Source organism: Pantherophis guttatus, chromosome 3 (genome assembly GCF_059756535.1).
Source record: "Pantherophis guttatus breed Tessera chromosome 3, ASM5975653v1, whole genome shotgun sequence".
NCBI lineage: Eukaryota > Metazoa > Chordata > Lepidosauria > Squamata > Colubridae > Pantherophis > Pantherophis guttatus.
Genome location: NC_142065.1, coordinates 211547808 through 211566410, shown reverse-complemented (window position 1 = coordinate 211566410; position 18603 = coordinate 211547808). Strand labels below are relative to the sequence as shown.

Genomic DNA, 18603 nt, shown 5'->3' with positions numbered 1-18603 from the left:
TCATCCAAGAAGCTCCTTCAGTTCTAACTAACTGGTGGTTAGAACTGAAGAAGCTTCTTGGATGAGAAGTGACATGTCTTCAACATTTCTTTTTTTTAAGTCCAGTTGCATTTTTTGAAAGCACCTTTGGGGCAACCATGACCTGGATGACTGAAAACCTCCGTAGACAATGTGAGAGCCATTTCATCCTTGGTCACCCTGAATATCAGGGGTCCTTGGTGTTCTCTGAGCTTGGTGGTTTTCTTGCAGAAATTCAGTACCCATCATAATTGTTACTTAGTTTGGGTTAATGAAAATAACCAAGTTCACAGAACACCAAGGACCCGACAGTTCTCCTTCTCCTTCTCCTTCTCCTCCTCCTTCTCCTCCTCCTTCTCCTCCTTTTTCTCCTTCTCCTCCTCCTCCTCCTCCTCCTACACCTTCCTTCTCCCTCTCCCTCTCCTTCTCCTTCTCCTCCTCCTCCTCCTCCTCCTCCTCCTCCTCCTTCTCCTTCTCCTCCTCCTCCTCCTCCTCCTCCTCCTCCTCCTCCTCCTCCTCCTCCTCCACCACCTTCCTTCTCCCTCTCCTTCTCCTTCTCCTTCTCCCTCTCCCTCTCCTTCTCCTTCTCCTTCTCTTCCTCCTTCTCCTCCTCCTCCTCCACCTTCCTTCTCCTTCTCCTTCTCCTTCTCCTTCTTTTTCTCCTCCTCCTCCCCCTCCTCCTCCTCCTCCTCCTCCTCCTCCTCCTCCTCCTCCTCCCTACAAACCCCACTCTATTCTAGCACTGATGATGGAGATTCCCAGTCATCCAGATCATGGTTGTTCCAAAGGTCCTTTTTTTCAAGAGGCAACTGGACTTACTTTGTTTTTCTTCGAAGACGTTTCACTTCTCATCCAAGAAGCTTCTTCAGCTCTGACAGGATGGTGGGGAATGGAAGGATTGATACTCCTTGCAGACAACTGGTCATTTGCATCCTTTTTAAAGTGTCATTGAGGCCACTTGGAAGTTTATCTGTGTCCTCAGGGTCACCTGAGTAGTGAAAAACAACAGCCCCCCTTCAACAGAGGGAGAGGAATATGACATCTATCTCCAGTCTATGGCACAGTCTTTTCAATAATTCCAAGAAGGCTCCATTTGCACTACTCAGGTGACCCTCAGGACGTAGATAAGCCTCCAAGTGGCCTCAATGACTCTCTCTAAAAGGATGCAAATGACCAGCTGTCAGCAAGGAGTATCAGTCCTTCCGTTCTCCACCATCCGGCCAGAACTGAAGAAGCTTCTTGGATGAGAAGCGAAACATCTTCAAAGAAAAACAGGAAAGTCTAGTTGCCTCTTGAAAAAAAAATAGCCCCCGTTGGACACCACCAGTCTCTTCTAAAATGTCAAAAAAGATCATTTCAGAAATAATGAAGCGGTCCTAAAAGCGATCGCAAAGTTTCTTTTGAAGCCAAATGTCAAGGAATTTTTGGAATTTGGAGGAGGATAGTTGAAGCATTTTTTAGAGGTATCTCTAAAAGGTATCTCTAAATATCAAGAAGTATGGAGAATTTGTAAGGATGCCCAGATGTTCCTCATGCTACATGGTAGAACATAGAGTAGAGTAGAGTAGAGTAGAGTAGAGTAGAGTAGAGTAGAGTAGATTATTTATTTATTTATTTATTTATTTATTTATTTATTTATTTATTTATTTATTTATTAGTTTGATTTATATGCCGCCCTTCTCCGGAGACTCAGGGCGGCTTACAATGCTTTTAAGCAATAGCCTTCCTACTTTTGTATATACCTGCTTAGTAGGGCTTACGCCCCCCCCCAAGCGGTGTTCTTTTTTATACAAAGTCAGCTTATTGCCCCCACAAACCGGGTCCTCATTTTACCTACCTCGGAAGGATGGAAGGCTGAGTCAACCTTGAGTCTGGTGAGATTTGAACTCGCAGTAATTGCAGGCAGAATAGAATAGAATAGAATAGAATAGAATAGAATAGAATAGAATAGAATAGAATAGAATAGAATAGAATAGAATAGAATAGAGCTGGAAGGGACCTTGGAGGTCTTCTAGTCCAACAGGAAACCCTACACCACTTCAGACAAATGGTTATCCATCTTCAAACATGAACCTCAGGAAAACTTCAAAGTCATTGACAAATTACCAGTTTGAAACTTTGTAGGAAGAATGTTAAAGTATTTCACTTTTTTTTTAAAAAAAAAATTGGTTAAACTGAACAGTTGGACAAATCTCTTTGTATTTTAATGCTCACCTGAAAGGCTTTTCTTTCATATCCTGGCCCCGAAAAAGTTGTGGAAAACTTTTCATTTAGTTAAATCATTCTATTTAATTTATCTAACTTCCTTTCTTTCTTTTCCAACACTATAAATTCTCTTATTTCCTCTCAATTCTCGATATTTCCATATTCTTAGACTCAAGTTGGCTTGATAAAAAAAAAAAAAATGCTGCTCTATAATCATATATTAGGGGGTCCATAAAATACCCATTTCCTGCCCGGTTCCATTCTAAATTGTAAAATATGAGCAGGACAGAAACGAAATGGTTGAGAATTAGGGACAGTTGCTTTGTTCTTTCCAGCTCCGCTGTTTATTAATGAGCCGTCTAAATAAGGAAACAAAAGGCAAACGAAAACAAGTTAATTAAAAAAAAAATACATAATGTCAGGCGAGGTTTGATTAAAACCTTGATTGCAAGCTGGAACACGCTTTTCTATTTTTGCTGATTTTGCAATCATAAATCACGGATAAACTTCGTGCCCTGGAAAGGTGAAAATAGTTTTTTTTTGACGGTTTGTCCTTCAGCCGAAAAAAAAATTACCCTTGGAGGGGACGCAGAAAGAAGTTTTGGAAAGTTGAAGGTATTAGGAATTAGAATAGAATAGAATAGAATAGAATAGAATAGAATAGAATAGAATAGAATAGAATAGAATAGAATAGAATAGAATAGAATAGAATAGAATAGAATAGATCTGGAAAGGACCGTGGAGGTCCAGCTCTCTGCTCACCAGGAGAACCTATACTATTTCAGGCAAGTGGCTGTCCAGTCTCTTCTTAAAAACCACCAGTGATGAAGCACTCACAAGTTCTAGTGGCAAGCTGTTCCACTGGTTAATTGTCCTCACTGCTAGGAAGTTTCTCCTCAATTCCAGGTTGCTTCTCTTCTTGATTAGTTTCCATCTGTTGTTTCTTATCTTGCCTTCTGGTGCTTTGGAGAACAATCTGACCCCCTCTTCTCTGTGTAAGCGCCTCAAATATTGGACTACTGCTTTTTACTCTTTCGGGGCTGCTCTTTTACCATTTACCCTTATCACAACCTTTCTTCTTCTCCTCCCCTTCTCTTCCTTCCTCTTTCTCCTCCTACTTTCTTTGTTCTTCCTCTCTTTCTCTTTCCTACTTCCCCTTCTCTTCCCCCACTCCTCTCTTCTTCAAACTATTTAATGATTTTAATTAATGTTAACTAGATTTTGTATATTTGTATATTTGTATTTTAATTCTGGCTGTACACCGCCCTGAGTCCTTTGGGAGAATGGGTGGTATATAAATAAAATTATTATTATTATTATTATTATTATTATTATTATTATTATTATTGTTGTTGTTGTTGTTGTTGTTGTTATTATTATTATTATTATTATTATTATTATTATTATTTAATCTTTAGTGAGATTCACAGCCTTTGAAGCTGGTTAATAGCTCAGCAGCTCGAGTCCTAACCAAGGACCTAGGAACTGTTAAGGTATCGTCGTAGGATGTAAGCTGTTCCGAGTAAGGTGGTTTTTTGTAGAGTCAAAATGTTCAAGTCCGGCAATATTATTATTATTATTATTATTATTATTATTATTATTATTATTATTATTATTATTATTATTATTATTATTTTCCCCCTTCTAGCCTTCTATTCTACTCTTCTTTCCCCTCCCTTTTCTTCCTCTCCTTTTCCCTTTCTTCTTTCTCTCACTCTCCTCTCCTCTCCCTTCCTCTCTCTCTACTCCTTCCCCTCTCTCTTGTTGTTTAATGACTGTAGGTGTAAATGTGTTTATGAGAAATAAAAATAAAAACTAAAATAAAAACACGTACTGCTGTCGTGTCACTCCCAATTCTTCTTTCCTTTAGAGTAGCCAGACCCAAAATCCTGCAGCCGTCCTTCCTATGTTTTAATCTCCAGGCCTTTGATCGTCTTAGTTGCTCTTCTCTGAACTTTTTCCAAACTCTCAACATCTTTTTTGTAACGTGGGGACCAAAACTGGTTTCAGGATTCCAGGTGTGGCCTTACTAGGGCTTTATAAAGCGGTACTAATACTTCACGTGATTTTGATTCTATGCCTCTGTTTCCACAAACCCAGGATTGTATTAGCTTTTTTGGTTGCTGCCACACACCGTTGGCTCATGTTTAAGTGATCGTCCGCTAGGACTCCAAGGTCCCTCTCACAGTGACTGTTTTTGAGCCAGGCCTCGCCCAATCTGTATTTTTACCTTCAAATCCAGAAGCACACACAGGTAAACTGATGCAGCAGGGTTCATTACTATCGCTCAATAGTAGTAACTGTGAGAGGGATCTTGGAGTCCTAGTGGACAACCATTTAAATAGGAGCCAGCCGTGTGCAGCAGCTGCCAAAAAAGTCAACACAGTTCTAGGCTGCATAAACAGAGGGATAGAATCAAGATCACGTAAAGTGTTAAGACCACTTTGTAATGCCTTGGTAAGGCCACACTTGGAATATTGCATTCAGTTTTGGTCGCCACGATGTATGTTGAGACTCTACAAAGAGTGCAGAGAAGAGCAACAAAGAGGATTAGGGGACTGGAGGCTAAAACATATGAAGAACGGTTGCAGGAACTGGGCATGTCTAGTTTAATGAAAAGAAGGACTAGGGAAGGCATGATAGCAGTGTTCTGATATCTCAGGGGCTGCCACAAAGAAGAAGCAGTCAATCTGTTCTCCAAAGCCCCTGAGGGCAGGACAAGAAGCAATGGGTGGAAACTAGTCAAGGAGAGAAGCAATTTAGAACTAAGGAGAAATTTCCTGGCAGTTAGAACAATTAATAAGTGGAACAACTTGCCTGCAGAAGTTGTGAATTCTCCAACACTGGAAATTTTTAAGAAGATGTTGGATAACCATTTGTCTGAAGTGGTGTAGGGTTTCCTGCCTGGGCAGGGGGTTGGACTAGAAGACCTCCAAGGTCCCTTCCAACTCTGTTATTCTATTCTGTTATTCTATTCTATTCTACTGTTATTTATTTATTTATTTATTTATTTATTTGTTTGTTTGTTTGTTTGTTTATTTGTTTATTTATTTATTAGTCCAATTTATATGCCGCCCTTCTCCGTAGAGTCAGGGCGGCTTACAATGCATTATAACAATAGCCTGCATACTTTTTTGTATAAAACCTGCTTATTAGGGCTTTCGCCCCCCCCCCCCAAGCAGTGTTGTTCTATGCAAAGTTGGCTTATTGCCCCCACAATCCGGGTCCTCAATTTACCTACCTCGAAAGGATGGAAGGCTGAGTCAACCTTGAGCCTGGTGAGATTCGAACTTTCACTAATTGCAGGCAGCTGGCAGCTAAGTGCTGGCACTTAACAGCACTTTAGTCCGCTGCACCACCGAGGCTCTTTTACATAAACATACAGGAGAATATAGATAGTCCTTGACTTACAACAGTTTGTTTAGTGATCATTCAAAATTACAAAGTTCACCCAAAACGATCGTGGCAGGATCCCCATGGTCATGGGATCAAAATTCAAAATGCTTGGCAACTGGCATGTACTTATGACGATTGCGGTGTCCTGGGGTCACGCGATTCCCTTTTACGACCTGACTAGCAAAGTGTCGCAAACATGGTACTAACTGAACAACTTAACAACGGTGGCAAGAATGCTCATGAAATGGGGCAAAACTCACTTAACGATTGTCTTGCTTAACAGCAGAAATTTTGGGCTCAATTGTGATCGTAGGTTGAGGATTAATGGAGAAGATGGATTGACTATATACAAAACAAATATGGGACTAAAAAGTTGCAAATAGCTTATGAATGAAATATTCAGATGATTTCTTTCTTTTTTTTCCCCTTCTATTTTGATATCTTAATATCTATGGCGGAGTTAAAGAGTAAGGGGAAGTTAAGAATTTATAGTTAGTTTGCTTAGATTATGTTTGTTAAATGCAATACCCTGTATTTTGCTCTGGGAAGTCGTGGGGGGGGGAAGGGAGAGGGGAAGGGGGGGGAAGGGGGGAAATTTGTTTGTAAAATATTTTAAAACTTTTCAATAAAAAAAAAAGAATGTTCATGAAATGGGGCAAAACTCACTTAACGATTGTCTCGCTTAACAACAGAAATTTTGGGCTCAATTGTGATTGTAGGTTGAGGATTAATTGTCTTAGGGAATTATACACGCCATTAATGTTTACGTTGGACTTGGTGTGCAGTCTGTGATCTGATCTAACAACATTTTTTCTCTCTCTCTCTCTCTCTGTTTCTTCTCTTTTCTAGCCACCCAGATTGATCCGAACGAAATTCAAGATATTTTTCAAAGTACTTCCACCAGCGTTTTCCGAATTAATGCCAACGGTTCGTATGTCAAAACATCTTGGAAGGTTAATTCCCTGCATCTTTTGTGTGCAAATATTTAAAAAAAAAAAAAAAACTGAAGGGAGTGGGGAGGAGAGAAACAGAAGAAATAATTTTCCACGCAAAGAAATATATACCATCTTTATTATTATTATTATTATTATTCTTTAACAAGGAGTAAAAATAGTTTGCCGTATGGCCTGCTGAAGATGTACAGACGCGCTTTTGACATGGAACAATGGTGTTGTGTTTTTGTGATATCGTCTGTGGCACCACAGCTTTGGAAACGAACAATCCAGATTTGTCCTTCAAGGTGTTGCATAATTATCATACTGATTTGCAAATTAAATCTGGGTAGGCAAAGAAGGAAGAGGGGAAGGAAGGTGAAGTTATGCCTATATCGAGTGGCGATTTTTACCTCCTTCCTCGCTTCCGGGAGTGGGGGGGGGGCGTCTAGAAAGTATCGGGGCTCATTTTGGAGTTGTTCCAATTGGTGCTTCTTCAAAAGGCAACGGGACTTTGTTTTTGCTTTTTTTCCTTGAAGATGTTTCGCTCCTCATCCAAGAAGCTTCCTCAGTTCTGACCAAATGGTGGAAAATAGAAGGATTTATATCCCTTTGCAGACAGCTGGCCGTTTGCACTCTTTCTGAGAGTCGTTGAGGCGACTTGGAGTTTTATCTGTGCCTTCGGGGTCACCTGAAGAGTGCAAATGGGTGTGAAATCTTCTTGGAATTGCTGAAAATTGACTGTATTGTAAGTTCCAAGAAGGTATATATTTAAGGGGTTGCCCCAAAGAAGAGAGAGCCAAGCTATTCTCCAAAGCACCTGAAGGCAGGACAAGAAGCAATGGGTGGAAAGTAATCAGGGAGAGAAGCAACTTAGAACTAAGGAGAAATTTGCTGACTCTGAGAAAAATTAGCCAGTGGAACTCCTTGCCTCTAGAAGTTGTGAGTGCTCCAACATTGGAGGCTTTTAAGAAGAGATTGGACAGCCAATTGTTTGAAATGCTATAGAACAGTGATGGCTAACCTTTTTGCCATTGCGTGCCAAAAGTGTGTAGGGGGAGGGTGCGCGGGAGGGCATGCACGTGTGATCCCCCTCACGCTCTCCCTGCTTTTGGCACACAATGGCATGGTGGGCCCGGTAGGCTTGCTTTTTGCCCTCCCCAGGCTCCAGAGACTTTCTAATGTGCTTCTTATACTCCGAAAAATATGGTAATTCTGTCTGACTAAAGTTTGGATTTGGACTTTTAAAAAAATGAGAATTCCCTGTTAAACAATAGTCAAGTTGTGTTGTTATTGCTCCAATTGCAGTTCTGAACTGGAGCTCCAATCTTGTTTCAGGTCCGAATGTTGGCTTTGCTTTCCGGCCAATGCATTTTCATAAAAATTTGTCTTTATTTTTTTTTCAGTGACATCTCTGGAAAGAAGTCTCAAATCTCTGGGGACAGAAAATGACACACCGGAACTGCGCGACGGCCTGTGAGTCTCTTTGCAACCTCCAGATTGGTTTATGTGGTGTGACGTTGCGGTTAAATTTCCAACGCAGGAGAAGCTCCGAGGCACAGAATTTTGTCCCTTGAGACGATGCTGGGATGTCATTTTTAAATGAAACGTGTTGCGTGTGTCTGTGTAGTTCTTTCTCTCGTAGGAGGAGTTATTTTTAACGATGGATTGTTGGATTTTTGGATTGTTCCTTACTCTGAGCTTTCAGGTTGTGGAGAATTTCACTAAAGTTGTGGAGAATTTCACTGACACCCTAGATCTATGATGGTGAACCTATGGTACGCGTGCCACAGGTGGCACGTGTAGCCATATCTGTGGCCACGCGAGCTCAGGTGGGACCGGAAGTTGGCAAAAGGCTGTTTCTGGCCTCCGGAGGACCTCCGAGGTGGTGGGAAAGGCTGTTTTTGCCCTCCCCAGACTCCTAGAAAGACTCTGGTGGCTCGGGAGAGCAAAAAATGGGCCTACCTTGCCATCGCGTGCCAGGAATGGGGGTCGCGTGGGGTGGGGTCACACACACATGCACAGGGGCAGGGCGCATAGAATTATGGGTGTGGGCACACATGTACGCAACCCCCCTCGCTCCTGGAACGCGATGGCAAAAAGGTTAGCCATCTCTGCCCTAGATGATAGGCTCAAAATCCAGATGGATCTTGACAGACTTGAACCCTGGGCCCTATCTAACAAAATGAAATTCAATGTAGAGAAAAGTCAAGTCTTACACTTAGACAAGAAAAACCAAAAGTGCACATATAAACTGGGGGAAACCAGGCTTAATAGCAGTGACTGTGAGAGGGATCTTGGAGTCTTAGTGGACAACCAATTAAATATGAGCCAACAGTGGGCAGTGGCAGCCAAAAAAGCCAATGCAATCCTAAATTGCATTAACAGAGGGATACAATCAAGGTCAAGTGAGGTACTAATACCACTTTATAAAGCCTTAGTAAGACCACACCTAGACTACTGCATCCAGTTTTGGTCACCACACTATAAAAAAGATGTCTAGAAAAAGTGCAGAGAAGAGCAACCAAGATGATTAGGGGACTGGAGGCTAAAACATACGATGAACGGTTGCAGGAACTGGGCCTGGCCAGTCTAGTGAAGAGAAGGACCAGGGGAGACATGATAGCCGTCTTCCAATATTTGAGGGGCTGCCACAGAGAGGAGGAAGGGGGTCAAGCTATTTTCCAAAGCTCCCGAAGGCCAGACAAGGAATAATGGATGGAAACTGACCAAGGAGAGATTCAACCTAGAAATGAGGAGGAACTTTCTGACAGTGAGAACAATCAACCCATGGAACAGAAGTTGCATCCAGAAGTTGTGGGAGCTTCATCACTTGAGACTTTCAAGAAGAGACTGGACTGCCATTTGTCAGAGATGGTGTAGGGTCTTCTGCTTCGGTGGGGGGTTGGACTAGATGACCTAGAAGGTTCCTTCCAACTCCATTAATCTGAAATCCAAATGACAAAGTTGGTCTATTAGGAAGAGGACTGGATGTAAAACTACAAATACCTCATTTTATCTTAATGACCCTATATAAATCTTTGACGTTACAAGTAGCTCTCAACTTACAACAGTGCAGAGATGCAACAGCCATTGGAAAAAAAGTGACTTATGACCATTTTTCACACTTAGCGACCGTTGCAGCTTTCCCATGGCCACTTGATCCAAAGTTCAGAGGCTCGACAACGGACTCATACTTATGACGGTTGCAATGTCCCAGGGTCACGCAATCCCCTTTTGCAATTTTCTGACAAGCAAAGTCAATGGAGCAGCCAGACTCGCTTAATAAACCGTGTTCATAACTTAACATCTGAAGTGATTCACTTAACAATGGTGGCGAGCATGGTCGTAAAGTGGGGCAAAGTTAGCTTAAGAACCGTCTCGTTTAACGAAAGAAAAGTTGGGCTTAATTGTAGTCATAAAACCGAGGACTACCACGCTCACCATCCAGAATTTTGATTGGAATCTGGATTGGCTTTGGTGGCACCTTGTAACCATCATTGTTCTTTGAAGCCCCTCAAAGAAGTGAGACCAGAATATCTAAGAGACTTTGTTTTCTCCAGGCTCCAGTTGTAACGGAGACGGGACTTCCAGAATCGTGGTTAAGCTGGGTGTCAGGGTTCTGATGGATGCCCTAATTAAATCATGAGCCTCGAGCCAAGCTTCAAAAGAAATCCAGTTATTTATTAGGAGCTTCATGTCGGCACGTTCCCAAGTGAAGCCAGCTCTGACCCTACGTAATTTACATTTCAATTATGACCCTGTTTTCCCCGTCCCCTCAGGGTGTGTCATCAGTCACATTCACCAACAGAGCAATTTCGTGGGTTGTAGAGATCACTCCCCTCGGCTGCTGTAGGTAACCCTGGGATACAGCCTTGAGAGAGATAAGCGTGGGATGTGCATCTGTCTTTGGCTGCTGTGCCATTTTGCCGGTTTCCCATCCCCCTTGGTCTATGGCAACTCAAGAGCAGGCCAGGGATGCTTTGCGAGTTGACACTGGGTCCACTCGATTCTTCACATGATGGCTCTTGATAGCTTCAAAAAACACAGATTAGTTGAGATAGCTTACTACTAGCTTTTCAGGATAGACCAAACTCATTAACCTTGGTAGTACAGTGGTCTAAAGCACCCTGTTATTAAGACCAGCTGCCTGCAATTACTGCAGGTTCGAATCTCGCCAGGCTCAAGGTTGACTCAGCCTTCCATCCTTTCTAAGGTAGGTAAATTGAGGACCCAGTTTGTGGGGGCAATAAGCTGACTTTGTATAAATATACAAAAAGGATGAAGGCTATTGCTTAACGCATTGTAAGCCGCCCTGAGTCTCCGGAGAAGGGCGGCATATAAATCAAATTAAAAAAGAAAAAGAAAACCAACGTTATGAAGGCTGGTATTATTTTTGTTTGATGGTTTATAACAACAGAATAGGGTAAAGACAAACAGCAAACTCCATTATTTGGGATTTCAAAGAGTATCTTTGAGGTCTAGTTGGATTCTTTTATATATGATCTTGTCTAAAGTGGATGCCATGTAATAATTAATAATGAGAATTGTGATCAAGCTTTCTTGGTTTTAAAATCTTCAGTGTTAGAGTTACCTGCTGGAAATGCGAGGAGGACTGTGGGGTGTTTGGTCTTCTGTGAGCTTAGTTGTTTTCTTGAAGACGTTTCTATTACCCAACTAGGTAACATAATCAGTGCTAGAAGGGAGTTGGGTTTGCAGGGAGGAAGAGGAGGAACGGGGGAAAATGAGGAGGAGGAGGAGGATTATTTCTAAAACTTGAATGACTAGGTATAAAGGTAATATATTTTCCCTCTAAATCACTGAAGTTTAAGAAAGCATCATGGATTGAAGCAAGATAGCAATGGAATAAAGCAAAGAAAATACATAAATAAGCCGTATGAGGCCTTTCACATTTTTGATTAAGGGATTTTAAAGGGCTTAAGAGAAAACTGCCATTTTTTTAATCCCTGCAGTGCCCAGTGAATGTACATGTATGCGTCTTTCGGTATTAGCATTTTTAATGGGGGGGGGGGCTAAGATTTTAATAATAAATCTTCCTTGTACTTTTTAATCTGCTTGTCCACGTTTTATGAATTTGAGTCCCATCGGTGTTTTGGAAACGATGCTGGGAGTAAATTAATATGTTAAACCCTTGAAAGAAATACCTTCTTGGTTTAAGATCAATGCAGTTTGGATTAGGTTTCTCTAGAGACAAAGTGCTCAGCCAATCTGACAGTCTCCTTGATTGGCGACGAGTCTGAAAAAAACAGAGATATAAATTCTAAATCATTTAGAAAACGGATTCTCTAATGGGGAAGGTTGAGACCAAGGCTGGGCATGGGAGCCAAACTTTGCTGATTTTACCTGCTGTTCCCCCAAGATCATTTTTTTTAAAATTTGATTTATATGCCGCCCTTCCCCGGAGACTCAGGGCGGTTTACAATGCGCTAAGCAACAGCCTTCATCCTTTTGTATATTTATACAAAGTCAGCTTATTGCCCCCACAAACTGGGTCCTCAATTTACCTACCTTAGAAAGGATGGAAGGCTGAGTCAACCTTGAGCCTGGCAAGATTCGAACCAGCAGTAATTGCAGGCAGCTGGTCTTAATAACAGGGTGCTTTAGACCACTGTACTACCAAGGCTCTTTGCATGGTGGGTTAGGTAAAAATCAAGAAGGAAACGTTATGTCTATGGAGAAAACAACCACCATACCAGCAGTGACAGGGCAAGCAGTTGGTATATAAACAGAGGGCAAACCCCACTCCGTTCTAGCACTAATGAGCCCCTTCCCTCCTTCCCTCCCTCCCTTCCATTTCCTTCCTCCCACCCTTTCTTCCATTTTCTCCTTCCTTCCCTCCCTCCCTTCCGTTTCCTTCCTCCTACCCTTTCTTCCATTTTCTCCTTCCTTCCTTCCTTCCTTCCTTCCTTCCTTCCTTCCTTCCTTCTTCCTTCCTTCCCTCCCTCCCTCCCTCCTTCCTTCCTTCCTTCTTTCCTTCCTTCCCCCTCTCCCTCCCTGCTATTTCTTTCCTCCCACCCTTTCTTCCATTCTCTCCCCTCCATATTTCCTTCTTTCCTTCCTTGCGTCCTTCTCTCCTCCCCATTTCCATTTCCTTCCTCCCACCCTTTCTTTCCATTTCTCTCCCTCCTCCTTATTTCCTTCCTTCCCTTCCTCCCCCACCTCTCTCTCTCTCTCTCTTTTTTTTTCTTCCTTCCTTCCTTCCTTCCTTCCTTCCTTCCTTCCTTCCTTCCTTCCTTCCTTCCTCTCTCTTCCTCCCTCAAAACCTTTACTTTCCAGCATTTTCTTGGAAACTTTCAATATATATATATTGAAAGGGCTGATTCCTTAATCCAAAGGAGTTGAGAACCAGTGAAATCCTCACTGAGGGCCTATCAGAGGGTTGGCAAAATCCTGGAGCTTTATGTCAACCTCGAAAGCACATTTCTAGAGATAGCGTCACATTCTCTAAGCGTTTCATTCGAACATCAGGCTGAACGGTTACTTAACTTGTCTCGTCTGCCCGAGTAATGAGTTGCTTAATCTGGCATATTTGGGAGAAAAGAATAAGCTTAGCATTTCTGACTCTGCGCCCAAAGGATCAGCTCTGACCTGTCTTTGGTGAACCAAGAAAAACCTTGCAAAGTTATTGGAGCAACATTTGAATGAAGCAACTTCCTTTTCTTCTGGAAATTTGTCACAAGATGCAGTTTCCAGTGGTGAGAAAAATGAGGTTTTGCCCCTCGGCAAGGAACACCAAATGCAAAGGTATAGAATAGGTGGTACCTGGTTCAACATTATTAATTGTAAAAGGGACCTAGGAGTACTGATAGACAATCTGTCAGAGTTTGTTGCAGAAATAATCCAGAAAACACATACAGGTAAATTGATTCAGTGGGATTCATTAACTTCTTTATATACATAATAAAACATGAAATAAATTTACAATACCAATAGCAGATTCATCCAATGTAGCAGTTACAAAGAAAACACAAGGCAGGAGAGAACAGTTAGTTTTATTTCAGCAGAACAGACTAGTTTCAGTTTCTCTGCACAGACTCAGAAGCTGCAGACTAAAACACGCTCTGGCTGCAGTCTGTCTCAGCTCCCAAACAGCCTTCATTGGCTGACTTAGTTGCTATGCCTATACATTGGCTGACCTTGTTACCATGTTCTATTCCAGTTGATGAATATACTCTTGACTCAATCACTTAAGTATAAGCCAGCAATGTGAGGCAGCAGCCAAAAAGGCCAACACAATCTTAGATTGCATTTACAGAGGGCTAGAATCAAGATCACGTGAAGTGCTTAATACTGCTTTACAAGGCTTTAGTAAGGCCACACTTGGAATATTCCATTCAGTTTTGGCTTCCGTGATATTAAAAATATATATGTTGAGTTGAGATTCCAGGAAGAATGCAGAGAAGAGCAAAAATAAATAAATTAGGGGACTGGAGGCTAAAACAGATGAACAGTTGCAGGAATTGGGTATGTCTAAGTTTAATGAAAAGAAGGATTAGGGGGTGACAAAGTTCCAAAATTGGAAGGTGTTAAGGATATTCTTGGCTCATAACTGATATTATGGGTTATTGAGCAGAGTACCCCTTGAGTATGCACATGAAAGCGGCTGAGAGTGAATAACCACAGTTAATATACTGACACACTGAGTTGTGGTAGTCTTTTACTTTTAGAAAAAAGTAAAGCAAAGTCCAATAACAATCCAAGTCATACACAGATAAAGCAGTAGTTAAAATATCAATTCAGGGATATTCCAAGTACAAAGTCTTCTTACCAGTCGTTGTCATTACACAATAAAACAGTTCTTCTTGAGTTTCAAACAGGAACAAGTTCAGTATTAAAACATTCAATAAATAGTAGAAAGCAACAAGTAGCTATGATCAAACGGTGATCATACAGAGAGATCAGGTAGAGAGTAACAGCAAATAAGCAGATAAAATGGTGTTGTGTTCTTAAGCCATGATTCAGGCTTCCCCTTAAGTACATTGGCTACAGAACTTAGCCAATCAGGATACAGGATGATGCATATACAGTCTTAAAGCAATATAATGCCTTTTGACAAACATGTATTGATAGTTTATATATTGCCTGACCAACTAGTTAGGCAATAGCCATTTCCTAACAGAAGGGCTGCCACAGAGAAGCGGGGTGTTGACTTATTTTGCAAAGCACCTGTAAGCAGGACAGGAAGCACTGGATGGAAACTAGAGGAGAGAAGCAACCTAGAAATAAGGAGAAATTTCCTGTCAATGAGAACAATTTAACCAGTGGAACAACTTGCCTCCAGAAGTTGTAGTTGATCCATCACTGGATGCTTTTAAGAAGAGATTGGACAGCCATTTGTCTGAAATGGTATAGACTCTCCAGCTTGAGCAGGGGGCTGGATGAGAAGACCTCTAAAGTCCCTTCCAGCTTTCTTCTGATTGATTGATTGATTGATTGATTGATTGTTCTAATCAAGGAGAGGAGCAACCTGGAATTAAGGAGAAACATCCTAACAAGATCTAGCAGATCAGCTTTCTTTCTTTTTTTTTTTTTTAAATAATCTTTACATTTTCCATTAAAAAATGACACAAACAATAACAACACACCATATAAATAACATACAAGACAACATAACAGATGACAAATATATCTGCAAGTACATTATATTCCGAGGGAGATAGAACGACTTATCTCTCTTTATACATCCATTAGGTCTATCCGACCTCACTTTATTAATATAATATAGGTTTTTCAATAAATACTTTTCCTCTCTTCAGTTGGGTTGCATCTTTCTCTTCGCTAACCAAGTATATAATTTTTCCCAGGATAAACATGTTTGAGTCAGATCTTTCTCTTTTAATTTTTTAGTCAATTGATCTGCTTCCGCACAGTCCAAAATCTTTTTTATAGTTGCTTCGTCCGATGGGATATTTTTATTTTTCCAAAATTGTGCATATATCAATCTCGCCGCTGTGATGATGTGTAGGGCTAAATACCATAAGTCTTTTTTTTTTAATATTATCCGGTTTGGAGCCAAGCAAGCATGTCTCTGGTGCCCAATCCATCTTTTCGTTTACAATCTCATTAAGCCATTTTTTAATTCTTTCCCAAAACTTAACTGCTTCCGGGCATGTCCACCATTAATGATAATAGCTGCCTCTTTCCTGCCCACATTTCCAACATTCTGCCGATTGTCCAGTGAACATTTTAGCCAGTCTATCAAGGAAAAGGTGCCACCTGTATATCATCTTATAGATATTCTCTTTATATGCCGTGGATATTACAGACTTCATATTCTCACACCAAATCCCTTTCCATTTGTCTAAGTGAATTGAGTAATCGAAATTTTTCCCCCAGGCGTAGATCAGCTTGCTTTCTGAAGATGTGGGTGCTCCATCGCTGGAGGTCTTTTAAAAAGAGGCAGGACAACCATTTGTCTGAAACGGTGTAGGGTTTCCTGCCTGAGCAGGGGGTTGGACTAGAAGACCTCCAAGATCCCTTCCAACTCTGTGTTTCTGCTGTATAAGTTTCCTTTTTTTATATAGCTTGGTTTTATTTCACATTTTTTGTTTCATCGCTTTGTTGTAAACAACTTCAGGTTTTATCGGCGGAGAAAATTTCTGCAGATACTTTAATAAATAAATGGATCAGGGTGGTTAAAATGGAGGAAACCATGTTTGCTGTTTATGTCCTAGTGAAGTGCTTCCAAATATGATTATACGATTGCAGAGGCCGTCAAAGACTCAAGGTGAAGAAGGGGAGGAAGAAAAATGTCTCTCCTACTCCAGGGTTGGATTTAGCACGTGAAATGAAGAAGAAGAAGAAGAGCAGAATTTAAAGACAATTTCATCAAAAAAATAACTTTTGCATCAAACTTCCAATATTCCCTGGTCTGATGTTCATTTTGCTGTGTTAATGCTGGGGAGCGTTTTTTTGAGTGACACATGTATAAAAAAAATAATCACATTATATTGATGTGTAGGCAGGTAGTGGGTGGATGTGTATGGATTAACCTTGCTTATCTATCCTTCCCATTTGTGCTTTTTAGTATCTGGGCTGGGTTTAAGATGAATAGTCCTTAGTCTTCTCTTTTTTTTCCCTTTGTTCATCTTTCCTTTTGAAATCTGCATATGTAGCATTAAGATGACTTTAGTGAAGTGATTGCATGGGACACAAGCGTCAATCAGATGCAGATAGGTAGGGAGGGAGGGACGGAAGGAAGGAAGGGGAGGGAGAGGGAGAGAAATAGGAAAGAAGGATGGAAAGAAAAAGAAAAAGAAAAGGAATGAAAGAGAAAGAGATGGGAGAAAGGAGGGAGAGAGGAATGAAAGAAAGAAGGAAGGAAAGGAAGGAAGGAAGGAGGGGAAAATGTAAAAGAAAGGAAAGAGAAAGAGGGAGAGAAACAGGAAGGAAGGAAAGAAGAAAAAGGAAAGAAGGGATGAAAGAGGAAGGAGGGAAATAAAAAAGAAAGGGAAAAGGAAGGAAAGAGAAAAAGAGGGAGAGGGAGGGGAGTGAAACAAGAAGGAAGGAAGGAAAGATGGAAAGGAAAAAGGAACAAAACAAGAGGGAGGAAAGAAAGGAAAGGGAAGGGAAGGAAAGGAAAGGAAAGGAAAGGAAAGGAAAGGAAAGGAAAGGAAAGGAAAGGAAAGGAAAGGAAAGGAAAGGAGGAAGGGCCCAGCATTTTGACAAGTTATCCACTGTTGCGTTATTCTTAGGACTGAGAGACAAAAAATGTCTTCAATGTCACATAACTACTTTTGCGCCTCAGCCCGGACTCTCCCCAGATTCTAGTCCACTACCTTTAATCTACACACCAAAAGTAGCTGCCATTGTAGCATATATACACAGGGTTATATCCTGTATTGCCTATTGCTGGTTCCAAACTTTTCTTTAATAACAGTTGGGGATGTTTTCATCTGGATCCCTGCATTGGCCTGAACTTGGCTTCCAAGTCTTCTTCCGAGTTTATGGTTCTACTCTGTTCGATAGAACATAAAAATATGATTTGTAGGCATTGATTTCTCTCTCTCTCTCTCTTATTTTAGCATCACTACTCCATCATTTCTGACACCCTATTGCTTTCTTCGGCCTGCCAACTATTGATTTTCCTATTTCCTGGACCCAATCTGAAAGCCGAGAGCAAGCTGGGACCTTGAATGATGGTTCTCTAGCTTTGAAGGCTACCTTCAGAACGTCATGCCTTCATTATAGAATAGAATAACAGAGTTGGAAGGGACCTTGGAGGTCTTTTAGTCCAACCCCCTGCTTAGGCAGGAAACCCTACACAACTTCAGACAAATAGTTGTCCAATCTCTTCTTAAAAACCACCAGTGTTGGAGAATTCACAACTTCTGGAGGCAAGTTGTTCCACTGATTAATTGTTCTCACTGTCAGGGAATTTCTCATTAGTTCTAGGTTGATTCTCTCCTTTGTTAGTTTCCACCCATTGCTTCTTGTCCTACCCTCAGGTGCTTTGGAGAATAGCTTGACTCCCTCTTCTTAGTTTTAGTCTTGAGCCGGAGTTATGCACAGAATCTCCTGGATGTTCATTGTGATTTATGATAATGTTTTATCGGTGCTTATCTGCAGATTATTTCTGGAGGGGAAGGAAAGAAAAATATGGAAATTGTCGGTCCCAAAAGCTAATAATTCCATTTTTCTGTCTTTTTTTAAAAAAAACACTCTATTTTTCTCTACAATGTGCAGTTTTGAAGACATTTTTTCCCCCCAGCCTAAAAATGGCTTCAGAAAACTCAAGAGATGACCAGTCTCCAAGGAAAGTGTTGTGGTCCGTCAGTGGCATGTGCAGTTAGTAGCTGATTCCGACAGCGAGGAGGCTGGTGTGGTGTTGTGCCAGCAGCCTGTTCAGCTGGCATTCGAGTCAGACAGTGAGGAGGCTGGAGAAGATGTGGTGCCAGAGGCGGGGATTCAGCCAGGGCCTTCAGAACCTCCAGAAGCTCCCATAAGTGAAGAGAAAGAAGAGGAGGAGCCTCTTCTTGATGTACGAGCGCACAGAGCAGACAAAAGGCAGGAGTGGCTCCTCAGGAGGAGG

General features: G+C 41.4%; 1 protein-coding gene across 3 annotated transcripts in view; it reads left to right on the top strand.

The window, feature by feature from the left end:
• The window catches only part of TSNARE1 (t-SNARE domain containing 1), a 298959-nt gene that overhangs the window by 105894 nt on the left and 174462 nt on the right, over window positions 1-18603 (top strand). For all 3 annotated transcript variants that reach the window (XM_060681797.2, XM_060681796.2, XM_087890951.1), the window contains 2 exons: window positions 6469-6546; window positions 7958-8027. In XM_060681797.2, coding sequence (XP_060537780.1) covers window positions 6469-6546; window positions 7958-8027 — 148 coding nt within the window. The remainder of the gene's footprint in view (window positions 1-6468; window positions 6547-7957; window positions 8028-18603) is intronic.